Below are 24,975 nucleotides of genomic sequence, written 5' to 3' on the forward strand. Positions count from 1 at the left end.
GTACAGACAATCTTTGTACCCTGGTGGTGTACAGACAAGCGTTGTAGCCTGGTGGTGTACAGACAATCTTTGTACCATGGTGGTGTACAGACAATCTTTGTACCCTGGTGGTGTACAGACAATCTTTGTACCCTGGTGGTGTACAGACAATCTTTGTACCATGGTGGTGTACAGACAATCTTTGTACCCTGGTGGTGTACAGACAATCTTTGTACCCTGGTGGTGTACAGACAATCTTTGTACCCTGGTGGTGTACAGACAATCTTTGTACCCTGGTGGTGTACAGACAATCTTTGTACCCTGGTGGTGTACAGACAATCTTTGTACCCTGGTGGTGTACAGACAATCTTTGTACCCTGGTGGTGTACAGACAATCTTTGTACCCTGGTGGTGTACAGACAAGCGTTGTACCCTGGTGGTGTACAGACAAGCGTTGTACCCTGGTGGTGTACAGACAAGCGTTGTACCCTGGTGGTGTACAGACAAGCGTTGTACCCTGGTGGTGTACAGACAATCTTTGTACCCTGGTGGTGTACAGACAAGCGTTGTACCCTGGTGGTGTCCAGACAAGCGTTGTAGCCTGGTGGTGTACAGGCAAGCGTTGTACCCTGGTGGTGTACAGACAAGCGTTGTAGCCTGATGGTGTACAGACAAGCGTTGTACCCTGGTGGTGTACAGACAAGCGTTGTACCCTGATGGTGTACAGACAAGCGTTGTAGCCTGGTGGTGTACAGCTTTCATGGAAATATTAATAACAAAGGAGATGTTTCACTTTTTCTAATGTTGGGGTCACTCTAGGAAACGTCATCACATTTCAAGTTGAACAAATATCATTTAGGGGGTTTTCTCTGCTGTTAAGCATAATGGCAGGTCATTTTGTACCCATTAGTCAACAAGGGTTAAGATAATTTAGATACCTCCGCAAGTTCATAATTCAACTTGTAAATCATGTTTGGTAAGTAAATCAATGCAGAGGCATTGTGTTCTTTAATAAGTAGAGCAGGTTGTGATGAGGCATTGTGTTCTTTAATAAGTAGAGCAGGTTGTGATGAGGCATTGTGTCTTTTAATAAGGGGAGCAGGTTGTGATGAGGCATTGTGTTCTTTAACAAGTAGAGCAGGTTGTGATGAGACATTGTGTTCTTTAATAAGTAGAGCAGATCAGTAGAGAGTAAGGAAAGCCATACCATCTGCCCAATGCGTAGCGGGGATCTGGGGTCTGGTGACGGTCCGCTTGTCAACGATACCTGGAGTTGGTCTTGAGAATAGAGCTCTTCTCCAGGTACGTCGACAGCCTCCCTGGCTCTTCTCCAGGTACGTCGACAGCCTCCCTGGCTCTTCCCCAGGTACGTCGACAGCCGACCTGGCTCTTCCCCAGGTACCTGGCTCTTCCCCAGGTACATCGACAGCCGACCTGGCTCTTCCCCAGGTACATCGACAGCCGACCTGGCTCTTCCCCAGATACGTCGACAGTCTCCTGGCTCTTCCCCAGGTACGTCGACAGCCTCCCTGGCTCTTCCCCAGGTACGTCGACAGCCTCCCTGGCTCTTCCCCAGGTACGTCGACAGCCTCCCTGGCTCTCCCCAGGTACGTCGACAGCCTCCCTGGCTCTTCCCCAGGTACGTCGACAGCCTCCCTGGCTCTTCTCCAGGTACGTCGACAGCCGACCTGGCGCTTCTCCAGGTACGTCGACAGCCTCCCTGCCTCTTCCCCAGGTACGGCGACAGCCTCCCTGGCTCTTCCCCAGGTACGTCGACAGCCTCCCTGGCTCTTCCCCAGGTACGCCGACAGCCTCCCTGGCTCTTCCCCAGGCACGTCGACAGCCTCCCTGGCTCTTCCCCAGGTACGTCCCCAGGTACGTCGACAGCCTCCCTGGCTCTTCTCCAGGTACGTCGACAGCCTCCCTGGCTCTTCTCCAGGTACGTCGACAGCCGACCTGGCTCTTCCCCAGGTACGTCGACAGCCGACCTGGCTCTTTTCCAGGTACGTCGACAGCCTCCCTGGCTCTTCCCCAGGTACGTCGACAGCCTCCCTGGCTCTTCCCCAGGTACGTCGACAGCCTCCCTGGCTCTTCCCCAGGTACGTCGACAGCCTCCCTGGCTCCAGGTCTTGGTTGGCTCACTCCGACTGACCATTAGTTTGGGGATGGAATCCGGATGACAGGCTGGCCAACGACCCAATAAGGGTGCAGAATGCCTTCCAGAACTGAGACGAGAACTGAGGACCCCGATCAGAGACCATGTCTACCGGGTGTCCATGGATCCGGAAGACATGCTGCACCATAAGCTGGGCCGTCTCCTTGGCAGAAGGTAGTTTGGGGAGAGGGATGAAATGGGCAGTCTTGGAGAACCGGTCGACTACCATCAGAATGACAGTGTTGCCATCAGACGGAGGGAGTCCAGAGATATATGAGACCAGGTGACGATGAGGAAACGGTAGTGACTGCATGAGGCCAGAAGGAGCTTGTCATGGAGTCTTGTTTTGAGCACACAGAGTGCATGCAGTGACGAAGGCAGAGACGTCAGGGACCATTGTGGGCCACCAGAAACATTGTCAAAGGAAGGCTAGTGTACGTCGGGACCCTGGATGACAGGTCAGCCTGGAGGAATGAGCCCATTCCAGGACCCGGGGCTGGACTGGGTTAGAGACAAACAGCCGGTTAGCCGGGCCCCCTTCAGGTCCAGGTTGGGAGCGTTGCTCCTCGCGAACCAGGTTCTCAATACCCTAATCCATAGTGGCAGCAAAGCATGAGGTAGGGAGAATGGTTTCAGAGGTAGAGGCAGTGGAACTGTATAGGCGGGAGAGAGCATCAGGCTTCACATTTTTGGACCCAGGATGGTAGGAAATGGTTAAGTTGAATCTGGTAAACAGGAGGGCCCACCGGGCCTGCCTTGAGTTGTGGCGCTTGGTTGAACGGAGATGTTCCAGGTTTTTATGGTCGGTCCAGACCAGGAATGGCTGTTCTGCTCCTTCCAGCCAGTGCCTCCACTCCTCCAATGCCATCTTCACTGCCAAGAGTTCTCGGTTGCCAACATCGTAGTTCCTCTCAGCAAGATTGAGACGATGGGATAGAAAGGCACATGGATGAAGCTTTTGGTCTTGTGCAGATCGCTGGGACAGGATGGCCCCCACTCCAACATCAGAAGCATCCACTTCCACCACAAATTGACATGAGGGGTCCGGATGGATGAGGATGGGTGCTGTTGTGAACCGATGCTTCAGGTCCATGAAGGCTTTGTCGACAGCTGGAGACCATTTCAACGGTACCTTGGGAAAGGTGAGTGCCGAGAGGGGGGACGCCAGGGTGCTGTAATCCCGAATGAAACGGTGGTAGAAGTTTGCAAAACCAAGAAACCGTTGCAACTGCACAATGGACATTAGTTGAGGCCAATCCACCACTGCTTTCACCTTTCCAGGATCCATCTGAACATTGCCCTCAGCAATGACATATCCCAGAAAGGTGTTAGTAGAGCGGTGGAACTCACACTTCTCAGCTTTCACAAACAGTTAGTTCTCCAGGAGGTGCTGAAGGACGTGAGGTGCTGAAGGACCTGAGGTGCTGAAGGACCTGTCTGACATTGATGTTCTCTGGCGGATTGGGGAAAAAAACAGGATGTAGATAGACAGATAGACGAACACAAACTGGTTTAGCAAGCACATCATTGACCGATGCCTGGAAGACAGTAGGGGTGTAGGCGAGTCCAAATGGCATGACCTGGTACTCATAATTTCCACTGGCTGTGTTGAAGGCTGTCTTCCACTCATCCCCCTTGCGTATCCGAACCAGGTGCTAGGCATTTTGAAGGTCCAACTTGGAAAATATGGTTGCCCCTTGGAGAGGTTCAAACGCTGAGGAGAGGTAGGGGGTAACGGTTTTTGACAGTGATATCGTTAAGTTCCCGGTAGTCAATGCACGGGTGCAGGGTCTTGTCCTTCTCCACAAAGCAAAACCCTGAACCGGCAGGAGATGCAGACGGACGGACGGCCCCAGTGGCCAGAGTCTCCTCTATGTACTCCTCCATAGCTTTGGTCTCTGGTTCAGACAGAGAAAACAACTGACCCCGAGGTGGTCTAGTGCCTGGGAGAAGATCAATGGCACAGTCATATGGACGGGGCAGGGGAAGGGACGGGAGTTTTGACGTAAGTCAAGCAGTTTGCTGGCCGCCTTTAACTCGGATACCGGAGACTCAAAAAGGTCACGGCAGGCAGGCAGAACCAAGGTCAGGGCAGGCAGGCAGAACCAAGGTCAGGGCAGGCAGAATCCAGGTCAGGACAGGCAGAACCAAGGTCAGGGCAGGCAGAACCAAGGTCAGGGCAGGCAGAACCAAGGTCAGGGCAGGCAGGATGGTCAGTCAGGTGGGAAAGTAGTCCAGAGTAAGGCAGGGGTCAAAACCGGGAAGACTATCGAAAAGAGAATAGCAAGAGGAGAACGGGAAAAACATGCTGGTTGACTTAACTAAACATACAAGACGAACTGGCACAGACGGACAGGAAACGCAGGGATAATTACACTGTGGAAAATAAGCGTGTAACGGTTTTCTAGTGGTGATGAAGGAGAGTCGGACCAAACTGCAGCGTGTCGATTGCGATCCATATTTATTAAACAAAACGTAAACACGACTAAACACTAAACACGACTAAACACTAAACACTACAAAACAATAAACGTAATGAAAACCGAAAACAGCCTATCTAGTGCAAACTAACAGAGAGTACAAGTAAGACACTAAGGACAATCACCCACGACAAACTCAAAGAATATGGCTGCCTAAATATGGTTCCCAATCAGAGACAACGATAAGCACCTGCCTCTGATTGAGAACCACTCCAGACAGCCATAGACCTTGCTAGACAACCCACTAAGCTACAATCCCAATACCACCACCAAAACCCCAAGACAAACACACCACAATTACAAAAACCCCATGCCACACCCTGGCCTGACCAAATACATAAAGATAAACACAAAATACTTTGACCAGGGCGTGACAGAACCCCCCTAAGGTGCGGACTCCCGAACGCACCTCAAAACAATAGGGAGGGTCCGGGTGGGCGTCTGTCCATGGTGGCGGCTCCGGCGCGGGACGTGGACCCCACTCCTTTAATGTCTTAGTCCCCTCTCCCTTCGTCCCTGGATAGTCCACCCTCGCCGCCGACCATGGCCTAGTAGTCCCCACCCAGAACCCCACTGGACTGAGGAGCAGATCGGGACTGAAGGACAGCTCGGGACCGAGGCAGCTCGGGACTGAGGGGAAGCTCAGGAGTGAGAGGAAGCTCAGGAGTGAGAGGAAGCTCAGGAGTGAGAGGAAGCTCAGGAGTGAGAGGAAGCTCAGGAGTGAGAGGAAGCTCAGGCAGGTAGATAGATCTACCAGCTCCTGGCTGGCTGGTGGTTTCAGCAGATCCTGGCTGACTGGCAGATCCTGGCTGACTGGCAGATCCTGGCTGACTGGCAGATCTGGAAGAGTCTGGTTGACTGGCAGATCTGGAAGAGTCTGGTTGCCTGGCAGATCTGGAAGAGTCTGGTTGACTGGCAGATCTGGAAGAGTCTGGTTGACTGGCAGATCTGGAAGAGTCTGGTTGACTGGCAGATCTGGAAGAGTCTGGTTGACTGGCAGATCTGGAAGAGTCTGGCTGACTGGCAGATCTGGAAGAGTCTGGCTGACTGGCAGATCTGGAAGAGTCTGGCTGACTGGCAGATCTGGCGGCGCTGGGCAGACTGGCGGCGCTGGGCAGACTGGCGGCGCTGGGCAGACTGGCGGCGCTGGGCAGACTGGCGATGCTGGGCAGACTGGCGGCGCTGGGCAGACTGGCGGCGCTGGGCATACTGGCGGTGCTGGGCAGACTGGCGGTGCTGGGCAGACTGACGACGCTGGGCAGACTGACGACGCTGGGCAGACTGGCGATGCTGGGCAGACTGGCGATGCTGGGCAGACTGACGGCGCTGGGCAGACTGGCGACGCTGGGCAGACTGGGGGCACTGGCGGCGCTGGGCAGACTGGCGGCACTAGCTGCTCCATATAGGCTGACAGCTCTGGCGGCTTCTTACAGACTGACCGCTCTGGCGGCTCCGTGCTGACTGGCAGCTCCTTGCAGACTGGCAGCTCCTTACAGACTGACAGCTCCGTGCAGACTGACAGCTCCGTGCAGACTGACAGCTCCTTGCAGACTGGCAGCTCCATGCAGACTGGCAGCTCCATGCAGACTGGCTGCTCTATGCAGACTGACAGCTCTGGCTGCTTCATGCAGACTGACATCTCTGGCTGCTCCATGTAGACTGGCTGCTTCATGCAGACTGGCAGCTCGGGCTGCTTCATGTAGACTGACAGCTCTGGCTGCTCCATGCGGACTGACAGCTCTGGCTGCTCCATGTAGACTGACTGCTTCATGCAGACTGGCAGCTCGGGCTGCTTCATGTAGACTGACAGCTCTGGCTGCTCCATGCAGACTGACAGCTCTGACTGTTCCATGCAGACTGACAGCTCTGGCTGCTTCATGCAGACTGGCAGCTCTGGCTGCTCCATGTAGACTGGCTGCTTCATGCAGACTGGCAGCTCGGGCTGCTTCATGTAGACTGACAGCTCTGGCTGCTCCTTGCAGACTGGCAGCTCCATGCAGACTGGCAGCTCTGGCTGCTCCATGCAGACTGACAGCTCTGGCTGCTTCATGCAGACTGGCAGCTCTGGCTGCTCCATGCAGACTGGCAGCTCTGGCTGCTCCCTGCAGACTGACAGCTCTGGCTGCTCCATGCAGACTGGCTGCTTCATGCAGACTGGCAGCTCTGGCTGCTCCATGCAGACTGACAGCTCTGGCTGCTCCATGCAGACTGACAGCTCTGGCTGCTCCTTGCAGACTGGCAGCTCTGGCTGCTCCATGCAGACTGACAGCTCTGGCTGCTCCATGCAGACTGACATATCTGGCTGCTCCATGCAGACTGACAGCTCTGGCTGCTCCATGCAGACTGACAGCTCTGGCTGCTCCATGCAGACTGACAGCTCTGGCTGCTCTATGCGGACTGACAGCTCTGGCTGCTCCATGCAGGCTGGCAGCTCTGGCTTCTCCATGCAGGCTGGCAGCTCTGGCTGCGCTGAACAGGCGGGAGACTCCGGCAGCGTAGGAGAGGAGAAAGGCTCTGGCTGCGCTAAACAGGCGGGAGGCTCCGGCAGCGCTGTAGAGGAGGAAGGCTCTGGCTGCGCTGAACAGGCGGGAGGATCCGGCAGCGCTGTAGAGGAGAAAGGCTCTGGCTGCGCTAAACAGGCGGGAGACTCCAGCAGCGCAGGAGAGGAGAAAAGCGCTGGCTGCGCTGAACAGGCGAGGCACACTGAAGGCCTGGTGCATGGTGCTGGAACTGGTGGTACTGGATCGAGGACACGCACAGGAAGCCTGGAGCGGGGAGCTGCTACCGGAGGACTGGAGTGTGGAGGTGGCACAGGATGGGCTAGACCGTGAAGGCGTACTGGAGATCTTGAGAGCAGTGTTGGCACAGGATGTGCAAGGCTAGGGATGTGCACAGGAGGCCTGGTGCGTGAGGCTGGCACCAACTTCACCAGCCGACTAACACGCACCTCAGGACGAGTATGGAGCGCTAACCCAGGTGCCATCAAATCCCCAACACGTTCCGTCGGGCGAATTCCATGCAAAAAGCACCAACACAGCAACTCCCTCATTTCTCTCTCCTCCAATTTCCCCATTAACTCCTTCACAGTCTCTGGTTCTGGTCTCCTCCTTGGCTCCTCACGATAAACAGGGAGAGTTGGCTCAGGTCTGACTCCTGACTCTGCCACACTCTCCCTGAGCCCCCAAGAAATTTTTGGGGCTGATTCTCAGGCTTCCATCCGCTACGCCGTGCTGCCTCCTCATATCTGCGCCTCTCAGCTTTCGCCGCCTCCAGTTCTTCCTTGGGGCGGCGATATTCTCCAGGCTGAGCCCAGGGTCCTTTACCGTCCAGTTCTTCCTCCCATGTCCATTTCTCCAGGTGGTGCAGCCTCTCCCACTGCAGCTGCTGCTGCTCCTGCTGCTGCTGCCTCTGTTGCCTCTCCTGTGGTTCCTGCCTGTTAACACGCTGCTTGGTCCGTTGGTGGTGGGTGATTCTGTAACGGTTTTCTAGTGGTGATGAAGGAGAGTCGGACCAAACTGCAGCGTGTCGATTGCGATCCATATTTATTAAACAAAACGTAAACACGACTAAACACTAAACACGACTAAACACTAAACACTACAAAACAATAAACGTAATGAAAACCGAAAACAGCCTATCTAGTGCAAACTAACAGAGAGTACAAGTAAGACACTAAGGACAATCACCCACGACAAACTCAAAGAATATGGCTGCCTAAATATGGTTCCCAATCAGAGACAACGATAAGCACCTGCCTCTGATTGAGAACCACTCCAGACAGCCATAGACTTTGCTAGACAACCCACTAAGCTACAATCCCAATACCACCACCAAAACCCCAAGACAAACACACCACAATTACAAAAACCCCATGCCACACCCTGGCCTGACCAAATACATAAAGATAAACACAAAATACTTTGACCAGGGCGTGACAAAGCGACACCTGATGATAACAGGAACAGGTGAAACAGATTAGGGCGTGACACGTTGTGGTTAACCCAGACGATGGGGTCTTTAATGCAGCCTGGTGGTTAACCCAGACAATGGGGTCTTTAATGCAACGTGGTGGATTTCATCTTTACTTACAGTCAAACCGTGATGAATCCTTCCACCTCATGTCCCTCTGTGGTCCCCTCTCCCAGCTCCCAGCTCCCTGCTCCCCATGTCCCTCTATAGTCCCCTCTCCCAGCTCCCTGCTCCTAATGTCCCTCTGTAGTCCCCTCTCCCAGCTCCATGCTCCTCATGTCCCTCTGTAGTCCCCTCTCCCAGCTCCCTGTTCCCTCTATAGTCCCCTCTCCCAGCTGCCTACTCCCCATGTCCCTCTGTAGTCCCCTCTCCCAGCTGCCTGCTCCTCATGTCCCTCTGTAGTCCCCTCTTCCAGCTGCCTGCTCCTAATGTCCCTCTGTAGTCCCCTCTTCCAGCTGCCTGCTCCCCATGTCCCTCTGTAGTCCCCTCTCCCAGCTCCCTGTTCCCTCTATAGTCCCCTCTCCCAGCTGCCTACTCCCCATGTCCCTCTGTAGTCCCCTCTCCCAGCTGCCTGCTCCTCATGTCCCTCTGTAGTCCCCTCTTCCAGCTGCCTGCTCCCCATGTCCCTCTGTAGTCCCCTCTCCCAGCTGCCTGCTCCCCATGTCCCTATGTAGTCCCCTCTCCCAGCTGCCTGCTCCCCATGTCCCTATGTAGTCCCCTCTCCCAGCTGCCTGCTCCCCATGTCCCTATGTAGTCCCCTCTCCCAGCTGCCTGCTCCCCATGTCCCTCTGTAGTCCCCTCTCCCAGCTGCCTGCTCCCCATGTCCCTATGTAGTCCCCTCTCCCAGCTGCCTGCTCCCCATGTCCCTATGTAGTCCCCTCTCCCAGCTGCCTGCTCCCCATGTCCCTATGTAGTCCCCTCTCGCAGCTGCCTGTTCCCTCTGTAGTCCCCTCTCCCAGCTCCCTGCTCCTCATGTCTCTCTGTAGTCCCCTCTCCCAGCTCCCTGCTCTCAGTTGCTGAATACCTGCAGGGCTAGAAGCATCATCTGCTGACTGTTACAGCTGCTTAGTCATACTGACAACACTGCCCCTCCCGGCAATTTGGGATGGTGACATAGGGGTTTTGACTACTCATCCAGGCCAATGTGATGGTGATTGGTGACCATTGAATATATAAGGATAACATGATGATGACATAAGAGATTTCACTGTCCTGGGGTCATCTCTCTCTCTCTCTCTCTCTCTCTCTCTGTGTCTCTGTATCTCTCTCCTGCTCTCTCTCTGTATCTCTCTCTCGCTCTCTCTCTGTCTCGCTCTCTGTCTCTCTCTCTCTATCTCTCTGTCTCTCTCGCTCTCTCTCTGTCTCTCTCGTTCTCTCTCTGTCTCTCTCTCTCTGTATCTCTCTCTCTGTGTGTGTCTCTCTCTCTCTGTGTATCTCTCTCTCTCTCTCTGTGTATCTCTCTCTCTCTGTGTATCTCTCTCTCTCTTTGTGTATCTCTCTCTCTCTGTGTATCTCTCTCTCTCTCTCTCTCTCTGTGTATCTCTCTCTCTCTCTCTGTGTATCTCTCTCTCTCTGTGTATCTCTCTCTCTCTCTCTGTGTATCTCTCTCTGCAATTCAATTCAAGGGGCTTTATTGGCATGGGAAACATGTGTTAACATTGCCAAAGCAAGTGAGGTAGATAATATACAAAAGTGAAATAAACAATAAAAATTAACAGTAAACATTACACATACAGAAGTTTCAAAACAATAAAGACATTACAAATGTCATATTATACATATATACATACAGTGTTGTAACGATGTACAAATGGTTATTTAAATAAATAAGCATAAATATGGGTTGTATTTACAATGGTGTTTGTTCTTCACTGGTTGGCAACAGGTCACAAATCTTGCTGCTGTGATGGCATACCGAGTCAATGTGGAGGCTATATACAGGGGGTACCGGTACCGAGTCAATGTGGAGGCTATATACAGGGGGTACCGGTACAGAGTCAATGTGGAGGCTATATACAGGGGGTACCGGTACAGAGTCAATGTGCGGAGGCAACGGTTAGTTGAGGTAGTATGTACATGTAGGTAGAGTTCATTAAAGTGACAGAGAGGGGCAGTGGTGTGGAGGGGGGCGCAATCTGAGTAGTCTGGGTAGCCATTTGACTAGAGTCTTATGGCTTGGGGGTAGAAGCTGTTGAGAAGCCTCTTGAACCTAGACTTGGTGCTCCGGTACCGCTTGCCGTGCGATAGCAGAGAGAAGTCTATGACTACTGTTTTGGTCTATGACGACTGTTTTAGTGTGCCTGGACCATGTTAGTGATGTGGACACCAAGGAACTTGAAGCTCTCAACCTGTTCCACTACAGCCCCGTTGATGAGAATGGGGGCGTGCTCAGTCCTCTTTTTCCTGTAGTCCACAATCATCTCCTTTGTCTTGATCACGTTGAGAGAGAGGTTGTTGTCCTGGCACCACACGTACACTAAGTGTATGTTGTGTAGTAAGCTGTTAGTCGCCCATGTGCCTCACCCTAATAATTTGGTCCCTTTCCTCCCTCATAACTTAGCCTACTGTTCTGACCTGATGGTGCACAGTTTAGCCTGTTTTAGAGAAATGCAATCATTGAATATTGTAAGAGCTTTCATTGTCTGCTTATTTGCCCCCTTTATTTATCATACGGTTCTGACTTGGTGTACAGGGAGAATACTATAAGAACGGCCCATGTTCTGAATTATGTCGCTGTACATTTCAAAAGTGGTGAACAAATAGTGATATTGGCTATGTCCATCCTCGCTCGCTCATTAATGTCTTAATCGAAATGACAGATTGCCTCTTATCCGCTCGCCGTTCCCTTATGCCATAGTTTGTACATATCAATTGTCAGTAGAGACCACATTTGTTTAAGCAAGTCAGCCATATCAGCTATGTTATTTAATAAAGGCAGTAAAATGAGGCTGAATGAACTGTGTCGCTGCCAGACAAGGCTCCGCTGATAACCAGGTGTAGCGGTGGTAAGGATCCCCTCCATGGTGCTGAAAAGAAAGCTCTGCTGTTGGGACAGCTTTATGTAGGCCCTAACAGTTTGTGGGCACCGTTTGTTAACGTTATAGTCCAATGAATGTATTATTTAGTGTTGCGTTGTGTAGTGGCTTTGCTGGTATGCATCCCCCCTCAAAAATGATTTGGTTTGTTTGGCTGCTTCTTTGTAGTGATTTAATAGCCTTCCATAGTGTAGCTGGATCGCTACGAGGGTCAGACACGGAATTAATTAAATGATTAGACCTTTTTATGGAAGCATTTGTTTCTAATTTGTCTGAAGGTGAGTCAGTCAGCAGAACTACCAGTCTACCAGTCTGTCTGGCTTCAAATCAAGCTTTCTTTCCTTAGCTGAAATAACTTAGGATGTTCAGGCGTGAACCATGGGTTGACTCTATCAAATCAAAATCAAATCAAATTTATTTATATAGCCCTTCGTACATCAGCTGATATCTCAAAGTGCTGTACAGAAACCCAGCCTAAAACCCCAAACAGCAAGCAATGCAGGTGTAGAAGCACGGTGGCTAGGAAAAACTCCCTAGAAAGGCCAAAACCTAGGAAGAAACCTAGAGAGGAACCAGGCTATGTGGGGTGGCCAGTCCTCTTCTGGCTGTGCCGGGTGGAGATTATAACAGAACATGGCCAAGATGTTCAAATGTTCATAAATGACCAGCATGGTCAAATAATAATAAGGCAGAACAGTTGAAACTGGAGCAGCAGCACAGTCAGGTGGACTGGGGAAAGCAAGGAGTCATCATGTCAGGTAGTCCTGGGGCATGGTCCTAGGGCTCAGGTCCTCCGAGAGAGAGAAAGAAAGAGAGAATTAGAGAGAATTAGAGAACGCACACTTAGATTCACACAGGACACCGAATTGGACAGGAGAAGTACTCCAGATATAACAGACTGACCCTAGCCCCCCGACACATAAACTACTGCAGCATAAATACTGGAGGCTGAGACAGGAGGGTTCAGGAGACACTGTGGCCCCATCCGAGGACACCCCCAGACAGGGCCAAACAGGAAGGATAATACCCCACCCACTTTGCCAAAGCACAGCCCCCACACCACTACTCTATCTTTCGTTCCTTAGCTGAAATAACTCAGGATGTTCCGGCGTGAACCATGGGTTGGCTTTATCTTTCCTTCGTAATCTCTTCATTGGAGCTTGTTTATCAGGTTTAGTTGTCAGTATGAGATCTAGGTCTCCCCCTTTCCCTTTCATATATACACCAGGACATGTACATTGTGAACTATATGAATAGAATACAGTATTTCAGAATGTGATCTACCTCTTGCATAAATGATCAAACTGGGGAGAATTGATATTTGCCATCTCCCCTTATCTGCAAGCGTAGCCAATGGCAATACACCTTATTGCTATCTTAATTGAACCAACCAATCGGAATATATAAACATTGAATACATATTTCTGCAGTGGCAAGTGGAAACATAAGCAACCATGTTACCTCTGACATCAGTATTTGTGACAGGGCCAGTTTGTTTGTTTGTTTGTTTGTTTGTTTGTTTGTTTGTATGTATGTATGTATGTATGTATGTATGTATGTATGTATGTATGTATGTATGTATGTATGTATGTATGTATGTATGTATGTATGTATGTATGTATGTATGTATGTATGTATGTATGTATGTATGTATGTATGTATGTATGTATTGTATGTATGTATGTATGTATGTATGTATGTATGTATGTATGTATGTATGTATGTATGTATGTATTGTATGTATGTATATATAGTGTTTGCTGCTTGACTCAGTTCGGTTCTGTTATGTCATCATGTGCCTCCAAGAAGGGTTATTACAGTACAAGATATTTTAGTCTCTTTAGTATAGTGTGTTGAGAAATCTAGAGGACTTCTGCTGTCTGTTACACCCTGGAGTGCCAAGGGAGTTGGTAGATTACAAGTGGCTGGGTAGTGCCAATGAACCCCCGGGTTGTGTCTCAAATGGGCAACCTATTTCCTATAAAGTGAGTGCACTACATAGGGAATAGGGTAAAAGTAGCTCACTACATAGGGAATAGGGTAAAAGTAGCTCACTACATAGGGAATAGGGTAAAAGTAGCTCACTACATAGGGAATAGGGTAAAAGTAGCTCACTACATAGGGAATAGGGTAAAAGTAGCCCACTACATAGGGAATAGGGTAAAAGTAGCTCACTACATAGGGCATAGGGTAAAAGTAGCTCACTACATAGGGAATAGGGTAAAAGTAGCCCACTACATAGGGAATAGGGTAAAAGTAGCTATCACTAAATCACTAAATCACTATATCGATATATCACTGTATCAATGTATCACTTTATAAATATATCACTATATCACTATATCACTATATCACTATATCACTATATCACTATATCACTATACCACTATATCACTATATCACTATACCACTATACCACTATATCACTATATCACTATACCACTATATCACTGTACCACTATACCACTATACCACTATATCACTATATCACTATACCACTATATCACTATATCACTATATCACTATACCACTATACCACTATATCACTATATCACTATACCACTATATCACTATACCACTATATAACACCATTATACCACTATATCACTGTACCACTATACCACTATACCACGATATCACTGTACCACTATATCACTGTACCACTATATCACTATATCACTATACCACTATACCACTATATCACTATACCACTATAACACTATACCACTATACCACTATATCATTATATCACTATATCACTATACCAATATACCACTATATAACAACACTATATCACTATATCACTGTCCCACTATACCACTATATAACAACATTATACCACTACATCACTATACCACTATATCACTGTACCACTACACCACTATATCACTATACCACTATACCACTACATCACTATACCACTATAACACTATACCATATCACTATATCAAAATACCACTATCTATACCACTATACCACTACACCACTATATCACTATACCACTATATCACTATATCACTGTACCACTATATAACAATACTATATCATCAAAATACCACTATCTATACCACTATGCCACTATACAACACCATATCACTATATCACTGTACCACTATATCACTATATCACTATACCACTATATAACAACACCATATCACTATATCACTGTAACACTATACCACTATCACTATACCACTATATCACTATACCACTATATCACTAAATATCACTATACCACTATATAACAACACTATATCACTATACCACTATATAACAACACTATATCACTATACCACTATATCACTATATCACCAGATCACTGTACCACTATCACTATACCACTATATAACAACACTATATCACTATACCGCTATACCACTATACCACTATATCACTATACCACTCTAACAACACTATATTACAATATTGCTACACCACTATATCACTATATCACTATACCACTATATACCAATACTATACCACTATACTACTATATCACTATACCAGTATACCAGTATACCACTATATCACTATATCACTATACCACTATACCACTATATCACTATACCATTATACCGCTATACCACTATATCACTATATAACAACACTATACCACTATACCACTATATCACTATACCACTATATACCAATACTATACCACTATACTACTATATCACTATACCAGTATACCACTATATCACTATACCACTATACCACTATACCATTATACCGCTATACCACTATATCACTATATAACAACACTATACCACTATACCACTATATCACTATACCACTATATACCAATACTATACCACTATACTACTATATCACTATACCAGTATACCACTATATCACTATACCACTATACCACTATACCACTATATCACTATACCATTATACCGCTATACCACTATATCACTATATAACAACACTATCCCACTATACCACTATATCACTATACCACTATACCACTATATAACAACACTATACCACTATACCACTATATCACTATACCACTATATAACAACACTATACCACTATATCACTATACCACTATATCACTATACCACTATACCACTAAATCACTATACCACTAAATCACTATACCACTATACCTCTTGGTACCTCTTGGGCTGTGATGTCACCAGAGAGACCTCCTGGGTTGTGATGTTTCCAGAGAGACCTCCTGGGTTGTGATGTCATCTGATGAAACAGTTTGCATCATGTAGGGATGGAATTGCCTTAAGGGACAAATGAAGTTGTATTGATTTAAATTGGTCAAATTGAATTGATTAAACTGTTACCTTCTCTAGGACAAGATGGGGAGCACCACTGGTCCAAGCACTACTCATTCTGTGGGGTTCTGTTTTCTATTGTTTCACTGTGTTATATCGTATTATATACTATAGTATTATTTTATTTAGGTCCCGACGGTGAGCACCACTGGTCCAAGCACTACCCATTCTGTGGCGGAACATTCCAGTCACCCATAGACATCCAGACCCAGCTGCTGAGGTTTGACCCCACACTACGTCCAATCGAGCTCCAGAACTACAACCTCTCAGCCAATGAGCAGCTGACCCTCGGGAACAATGGACACTCCAGTGAGTAAAGCGTGGAAGATGATCTCATCTTTACAGGCTTTAGATGTCTTGCATGTTGTGGGTCCTGCTGCGGGTGGGTCCTGCTGTGGGTCCTGCGGGTGGGTCCTGCTGTGGGTCCTGCTGCGGGTGGGTCCTGCTGTGGGTCCTGCTGCGGGTGGGTCCTGCTGTGGGTCCTGCGGGTGGGTCCTGCTGTGGGTCCTGCGGGTGGGTCCTGCTGTGGGTCCTGCGGGTGGGTCCTGCTGTGGGGTCCTGTTGTGGGTCCTGCGGGTGGGTCCTGCTGTGGGTCCTGCGGGTGGGTCCTGCTGTGGGTCCTGCGGGTGGGTCCTGCTGTGGGTCCTGCGGGTGGGTCCTGCTGTGGGTCCTGCTGCGGGTGGGTCCTGCTGTGGGTCCTGCTGCGGGTGGGTCCTGCTGTGGGTCCTGCTGCGGGTGGGTCCTGCTGTGGGTCCTGCTGCGACTGAGCTGGCTGATCCTGGTGCCAGAACCATGTCATATGTGTGCCATACCCACAACGTAGCACACATATGACATTGAACGAGCATACCTGACATTGGTAGTATAAAACACTCTTCTTCTTAGTGACCTGGGTCAGTTTGAGGAAAATTATGGATTATCCTCTGACTGGATCGGCCACAGTAATCTAACATAATCACATGACAACAATCCCCAGTGTTATTTTTGAAATCTTTGTAAACATGCTCTTAGATAGAATAACTCTTGTCTTAAAACAGCCTTCTGAAAATATAACACAATTCTTTATTTTACAGAGGCTAGATGATAGGTGGTGAAACAGTGGCCTAAGGCTGGTCCAGCGTTCTGCAGCCAAATGATGATGAGTGCAGAATAGAGCTGTATCTCTAATGACACCCTATCTCCTATATATCTCTAATGGCACCCTATCTCCTATATATCTCTAATGGCACCCTATCTCCTATATATCTCTAATGACACCCTATCTCCTACAGAGTGGAGCTGTATATCTAATGACACCCTATCTCCTATAGAGTGGAGCTGTATCTCTAATGACACCCTATCTCCTATAGAGTGGAGCTGTATCTCTAATGACACCCTATCTCCTATAGAGTGGAGCTGTATCTCTAATGACACCCTATCTCCTATATATCTCTAATGACACCCTATCTCCTATATATCTCTAACGGCACCCTATCTCCTATATATCTCTAATGACACCCTATATCCTATATAGTGGAGCTGTATCTCTAATGACACCCTATCTCCTATATATCTCTAATGACACCCTATCTCCTATAGAGTGGAGCTGTATCTCTAATGACACCCTATCTCCTATATATCTCTAATGACACCCTATCTCCTATATAGTGGAGCTGTATCTCTAATAACGCCCTATGTCCTATATAGTGGAGCTGTATCTCTAATGACACCCTATCTCCTATATATCTCTAATGACACCCTATCTCCTATATAGTGGAGCTGTATCTCTAACGGCACCCAATCTCCTATATATCTCTAATGGCACCCTATCTCCTATATATCTCTAATGGCACCCTATCTCCTATATATCTCTAATGGCACCCTATCTCCTATATATCTCTAATGACACCCTATCTCCTATATAGTGGAGCTGTATCTCTAATAACACCCTATCTCTAATAACACCCTATCTCCTATATATCTCTAATAACACCATATCTCCTATATAGTGGAGATGTATCTCTAATGACACCCTATCTCCTATATATCTCTAATGACACCCTATCTCCTATATAGAGGAGCTGTATCTCTAATGACACCCTATCTCCTATATATCTCTAATGACACCCTATCTCCTATATATCTCGAAAGACACCCTATATCCTATATAGTGGAGCTGTATCTCTAATAACAACCCATCTCCTATATATCTCTAATGACACCCTATCTCCTATATAGTGGAGCTGTATCTCTAATAACACCCAATCTCCTATATATCTCTAATAACACCCTATCTCCTATATATCTCTAATAACACCATATCTCCTATATAGTGGAGATGTATCTCTAATGACACCCTATCTCCTATATATCTCTAATGACACCCTATCTCCTATATAGAGGAGCTGTATCTCTAATGACACCCTATCTCCTATATATCTCTAATGACACCCTATCTCCTATATATCTCTAATGACACCCTATCTCCTATATAGAGGAGCTGTATCTCTAATGACACCCTATATATCTCTAATGACACCCTATCTCCTATATAGTGGAGCTGTATCTCTAATGACACCCTATCTCCTATATAGTGGAGCTATTTATTTAAATTTGATTTTATTTCACCTTTATTTAACCAGGTAGGCCAGTTGATAACAAGTTGTCATTTACAACTGCAAACTGGCCAAGATAAAGCAAAGCAGTGTGACACAAACAACAACACAGAGTTACACATGGAGTAAACAATAAACAAGCCAATAACACAATAAACAAGTCAATGACACAGTGGAAAAAAGAAAGTCTATATACAGTGTGTGCAAAAGGCATGAGGAGGTAGGCGATAAATCTCTAATGACACCCTACCTCCTACATAGTGCCATCCCATGCCTACATAGTGTTGTTCCATGTCTACATAGTGCCATTCCATGCCTACATAGTGCCATTCCATGCCTACATAGTGCCATTCCATGTCTACATAGTGCCATTCCATGGCTACATAGTGCCCTTCCATGCCTACATAGTGCCATTCCATGCCTACATAGTGCCATTCCATGCCTACATAGTGCCATTACATGCCTACATAGTGCCATTACATGCCTACATAGTGCCATTACATGCCTACATAGTGCCATTACATGCCTACATAGTCCTATTCCATGCCTACATAGTCCTATTCCATGCCTACATAGTCCTATTCCATGCGTACATAGTGCCATTCCATGCATACATAGTGCCATTCCATGCCTACATAGTGCCGTTCCATGCCTGCATAGTGCCGTTCCATGCCTGCATAGTGCCGTTCCATGCCTACATAGTGCCGTTCCATGCCTCATAGTGCCATTCCATGCCTACATAGTGCCGTTCCATGCCTACATAGTGCCGTTCCATGCCTCATAGTGCCATTACATGCCTGCATAGTGCCATTCCATGCCTACATAGTGCCATTACATGCCTGCATAGTGCCATTACATGCCTACATAGTGCCATTCCATGCCTACATAGTGCCATTCCATGCCTACATAGTGCCATTCCATGCCTACATAGTGCCATTCCATGCCTACATAGTGCCATTACATACCTACATAGTGCCGTTCCATGCCTACATAGTGCCATTCCATGCCTACATAGTGCCATTCCATGCCTACATAGTGCCGTTACATGCCTACATAGTGCCGTTACATGCCTACATAGTGCCGTTACATGCCTACATAGTGCCGTTCCATGCCTACATAGTGCCGTTGGATGCCTACATAGTGCCGTTCCATGCCTACATAGTGCCGCTCCATGCCTACATAGTGCCGTTCCATGCCTACATAGTCCTATTCCATGCCTACATAGTGCCGTTCCATGCCTACATAGTCCTATTCCATGCCTACATAGTGCCATTCCATGCCTACATAGTGCCATTCCATGCTTACATAGTGCCATTACATACCTACATAGTGCCATTCCATGCCTGCATAGTGCTGTTCCATGCCTGCATAGTAAATAGGGTGGCATTTAGGATTAGGCCGATTAGCCTTTAAACTACTCCGATGTCACTGACGGTCAGTGTAATGTGATGTCTTGTTGTCCTGACGACCAACACAGCCGGAGACATTGTTACATCATCATCATCATCATCATCCTTCACCAAGCGAATTATCAGACGAACGTTTGACAGCAGAGAACAGGTTGCTCTGCATCTTTAGTCAGGGATTCAGACATCTCCAGCTGACTCTGACTTTTAAAAAGTCACTTAAACTTGGATGAGATATGCTGCTGAAAAATGTGTTATTGTTCTCGGCATGTTTACATCTCTGCCTCTGGCGTAGCTGCCTCAGGTTTATGGTGCAATGTACAGATTGTGGTTCTCAAAAGCTCCCTGTAAAGGAAAAGGTTGGGATTGAATGGTCTAAAGGCGTGAATGTATAGCTGTCTCTAGAGAGTCTAAAGAGAGTTAATTTCTCTCTCTCTCTCCAGTTCAGCTGTCTCTAGAGAGTCTAAAGAGAGTTAATTTCTCTCTCTCTCTCCAGTTCAGCTGTCTCTAGAGAGTCTAAAGAGATGTAATTTCTCTCTCTCTCTCTCTCCAGTTCAGCTGTCTCTAGAGAGTCTAAAGAGTTAATTTCTCTCTCTCTCTCCAGTTCAGCTGTCTCTAGAGAGTCTAAAGAGAGTTAATTTTCTCTCTCTCTCCAGTTCAGCTGTCTCTAGAGAGTCTAAAGAGTTAATTTTCTCTCTCTCTCCAGTTCAGCTGTCTCTAGAGAGTCTAAAGAGTTAATTTCTCTCTCTCTCTCCAGTTCAGCTGTCTCTAGAGAGTCTAAAGAGAGTTAATTTTTCTCTCTCTCTCTCCAGTTCAGCTGTCTCTAGAGTACTTCTCTAAAGAGAGTTAATCTCTCTCTCTCTCTCCAGTTCAGCTGTCTCTAGAGAGTCTAAAGAGTTAATTTCTCTCTCTCTCTCCAGTTCAGCTGTCTCTAGAGAGTCTAAAGAGATGTAATCTCTCTCTCTCCAGTTCAGCTGTCTCTAGAGAGTCTAAAGAGATGTAATTTCTCTCTCTCTCCAGTTCAGCTGTCTCTAGAGTACATCTCTAAAGAGAGTTAATCTCTCTCTCTCTCTCTCTCCAGTTCAGCTGTCTCTAGAGAGTCTAAAGAGATGTAATTTCTCTCTCTCTCTCCAGTTCAGCTGTCCCTACCCAGGAGGATGTATTTGTCCAGCCTGCCTCACCGTTACACTGCTGCTCAACTCCACTTCCACTGGGGCTCAGAACACCTGCCTGTCGGATCAGAACACACCGTCAACGGCAGACAGTTTGCTGCCGAGGTAACCTAACACACTGTTACACACTAACACACTGTTACACACTGTTACACACTAACACACTGTTACACACTAACACACTGTTACACACTAACACACTGTTACACACTAACACACTGTTACACACTAACACACTGTTGCACACTGTTACACACTAACACACTGTTACACACTAACACACTGTTACACACTAACACACTGTTACACACTAGCACACTAACACACTGTTGCACACTAACACACTGTTGCACACTAACACACTGTTACACGCTGTTACACACTAACACACTGTTACACGCTGTTACACACTATAACTCACTGTTACACACTAACACACTGTTACTCACTGTTACACACTAACACACTGTTACACAGAGACCTACAGCTGGGGTAGAGACCGACAGCTGGGGTAGAGACCTACAGCTGGGGTAGAGACCTACAACCGGGGTACAGACCTACAGCTGGGACAGAGACCTACAGCTGGGACAGAGACCTACAGCTGGGACAGAGACCTACAGCTGGGACAGAGACCTACAACTGGGGTAGAGACCTACAACTGGGACAGACCTACAACTGGGACAGACCTACAACTGGGGTAGAGACCTACAACTGGGGTAGAGACCTACAGCTGGGACAGACAGCTGGGACAGACCTACAGCTGGGGTAGAGACCTACAGCTGGGGTAGAGACCTACAACTGGGACAGACCTACAGCTGGGGTAGAGACCTACAACTGGGGTAGAGACCTACAGCTGGGACAGACCTACAGCTGGGGTAGAGACCTACAGCTGGGGTAGAGACCTACAACTGGGACAGACCTACAGCTTGGGTAGAGACCTACAGCTGGGGTAGAGACCTACAGCTGGGGTAGAGACCTACAACTGGGACAGACCTACAGCTGGGGTAGAGACCTACAACTGGGGTAGAGACCTACAGCTGGGACAGACCTACAACTGGGGTAGAGACCTACAGCTGGGACAGACCTACAGCTGGGGTAGAGACCTACAGCTGGGGTAGAGACCTACAACTGGGACAGACCTACAGCTTGGGTAGAGACCTACAGCTGGGACAGACCTACAGCTGGGGTAGAGACCTACAACTGGGGTAGAGACCTACAGCTGGGGTAGAGACCTACAACTGGGACAGACCTACAGCTGGGGTAGAGACCTACAACTGGGACAGACCTACAGCTGGGGTAGAGACCTACAGCTGGGGTAGAGACCTACAACTGGGACAGACCTACAGCTTGGGTAGAGACCTACAGCTGGGACAGACCTACAGCTGGGGTAGAGACCTACAGCTGGGGTAGAGACCTACAACTGGGACAGACCTACAGCTTGGGTAGAGACCTACAGCTGGGACAGACCTACAGCTGGGGTAGAGACCTACAACTGGGGTAGAGACCTACAACTGGGACAGACCTACAGCTTGGGTAGAGACCTACAGCTGGGACAGACCTACAGCTGGGGTAGAGACCTACAACTGGGGTAGAGACCTACAACTGGGACAGACCTACAGCTGGGGTAGAGACCTACAGCTGGGACAGACCTACAGCTGGGGTAGAGACCTACAGCTGGGGTAGAGACCTACAACTGGGGTAGAGACCTACAGCTGGGGTAGAGACCTACAGCTGGGACAGACCTACAGCTGGGGTAGAGACCTACAGCTGGGACAGACCTACAGCTGGGGTAGAGACCTACAGCTGGGGTAGAGACCTACAACTGGGACAGACCTACAGCTGGGGTAGAGACCTACAACTGGGACAGACCTACAACTGGGACAGACCTACAGCTGGGACAGACCTACAGCTGGGGTAGAGACCTACAGCTGGGACAGACCTACAGCTGGGGTAGAGACCTACAGCTGGGGTAGAGACCCACAACTGGGACAGACCTACAGCTGGGGTAGAGACCCACAACTGGGACAGACCTACAGCTGGGGTAGAGACCTACAACTGGGACAGACCTACAACTGGGACAGACCTACAACTGGGACAGACCTACAGCTTGGGTAGAGACCTACAACTGGGACAGACCTACAGCTGGGGTAGAGACCTACAGCTGGGACAGACCTACAGCTGGGGTAGAGACCTACAGCTGGGGTAGAAACCTACAGCTGGGACAGACCTACAGCTGGGGTAGAGACCTACAGCTGGGACAGACCTACAGCTGGGACAGACCTACAGCTGGGACAGACCTACAGCTGGGGTAGAGACCTACAACTGGGACAGACCTACAGCTGGGGTAGAGACCTACAACTGGGACAGACCTACAGCTTGGGTAGAGACCTACAGCTGGGACAGACCTACAGCTGGGGTAGAGACCTACAGCTGGGACAGACCTACAGCTGGGGTAGAGACCTACAGCTGGGACAGACCTACAGCTTGGGTAGAGACCTACAGCTGGGACAGACCTACAGCTGGGGTAGAGACCTACAGCTGGGACAGACCTACAGCTGGGACAGACCTACAGCTGGGACAGACCTACAGCTGGGGTAGAGACCTACAGCTGGGACAGACCTACAGCTGGGGTAGAGACCTACAGCTGGGACAGACCTACAGCTGGGACAGACCTACAGCTTGGGACAGACCTACAGCTGGGGTAGAGACCTACAGCTGGGACAGACCTACAGCTGGGGTAGAGACCTACAGCTGGGACAGACCTACAGCTGGGACAGACCTACAGCTGGGACAGACCTACAGCTGGGGTAGAGACCTACAACTGGGACAGACCTACAGCTGGGGTAGAGACCTACAACTGGGACAGACCTACAGCTTGGGTAGAGACCTACAGCTGGGACAGACCTACAGCTGGGGTAGAGACCTACAGCTGGGACAGACCTACAGCTGGGGTAGAGACCTACAGCTGGGACAGACCTACAGCTTGGGTAGAGACCTACAGCTGGGACAGACCTACAGCTGGGGTAGATGTCCAGTTGGTTTAGTGACCTACAGCTGGGACAGACCTACAGCTGGGGTAGAGACCTACAACTGGGACAGACCTACAGCTGGGGTAGAGACCTACAGCTGGGACAGACCTACAGCTGGGGTAGAGACCTACAACTGGGACAGACCTACAGCTGGGGTAGAGACCTACAGCTGGGACAGACCTACAGCTGGGGTAGATGTCCAGTTGGTTTAGTGACCTACAGCTGGGACAGACCTACAGCTGGGGTAGAGACCTACAACTGGGACAGACCTACAGCTGGGACAGACCTACAGCTGGGGTAGAGACCTACAACTGGGACAGACCTACAGCTGGGACAGACCTACAGCTGGGGTAGAGACCTACAGCTGGGACAGACCTACAGCTGGGACAGACCTACAGCTGGGACAGACCTACAGCTGGGACAGACCTACAGCTGGGGTAGAGACCTACAGCTGGGGTAGAGACCTACAACTGGGACAGACCTACAGCTGGGACAGACCTACAGCTGGGGTAGAGACCTACAGCTGGGGTAGAGACCTACAGCTGGGGTAGAGACCTACAGCTGGGGTAGAGACCTACAGCTGGGGTAGAGACCTACAGCTGGGACAGACCTACAGCTGGGGTAGAGACCTACAACTGGGGTAGAGACCTACAGCTGGGACAGACCTACAGCTGGGGTAGAGACCTACAGCTGGGACAGACCTACAGCTGGGGTAGAGACCTACAGCTGGGACAGACCTACAGCTGGGGTAGAGACCTACAGCTGGGACAGACCTACAGCTGGGGTAGAGACCTACAGCTGGGACAGACCTACAGCTGGGGTAGAGACCTACAGCTGGGACAGACCTACAGCTGGGGTAGA

General features: G+C 48.9%; 1 protein-coding gene across 1 annotated transcript in view; it reads left to right on the forward strand.

Moving 5' to 3' along the window:
- ca12 (carbonic anhydrase XII) overlaps positions 1-24,975 on the forward strand; it is a 55,254-nt gene that overhangs the window by 16,054 nt on the left and 14,225 nt on the right. The window contains exons 3-4 of the mRNA XM_042326731.1: positions 16,043-16,222; positions 21,048-21,190. Coding sequence (XP_042182665.1) covers positions 16,043-16,222; positions 21,048-21,190 — 323 coding nt within the window. The remainder of the gene's footprint in view (positions 1-16,042; positions 16,223-21,047; positions 21,191-24,975) is intronic.

This window comes from Oncorhynchus tshawytscha, linkage group LG01 (genome assembly GCF_018296145.1).
Source record: "Oncorhynchus tshawytscha isolate Ot180627B linkage group LG01, Otsh_v2.0, whole genome shotgun sequence".
Classification (NCBI taxonomy): domain Eukaryota; kingdom Metazoa; phylum Chordata; class Actinopteri; order Salmoniformes; family Salmonidae; genus Oncorhynchus; species Oncorhynchus tshawytscha.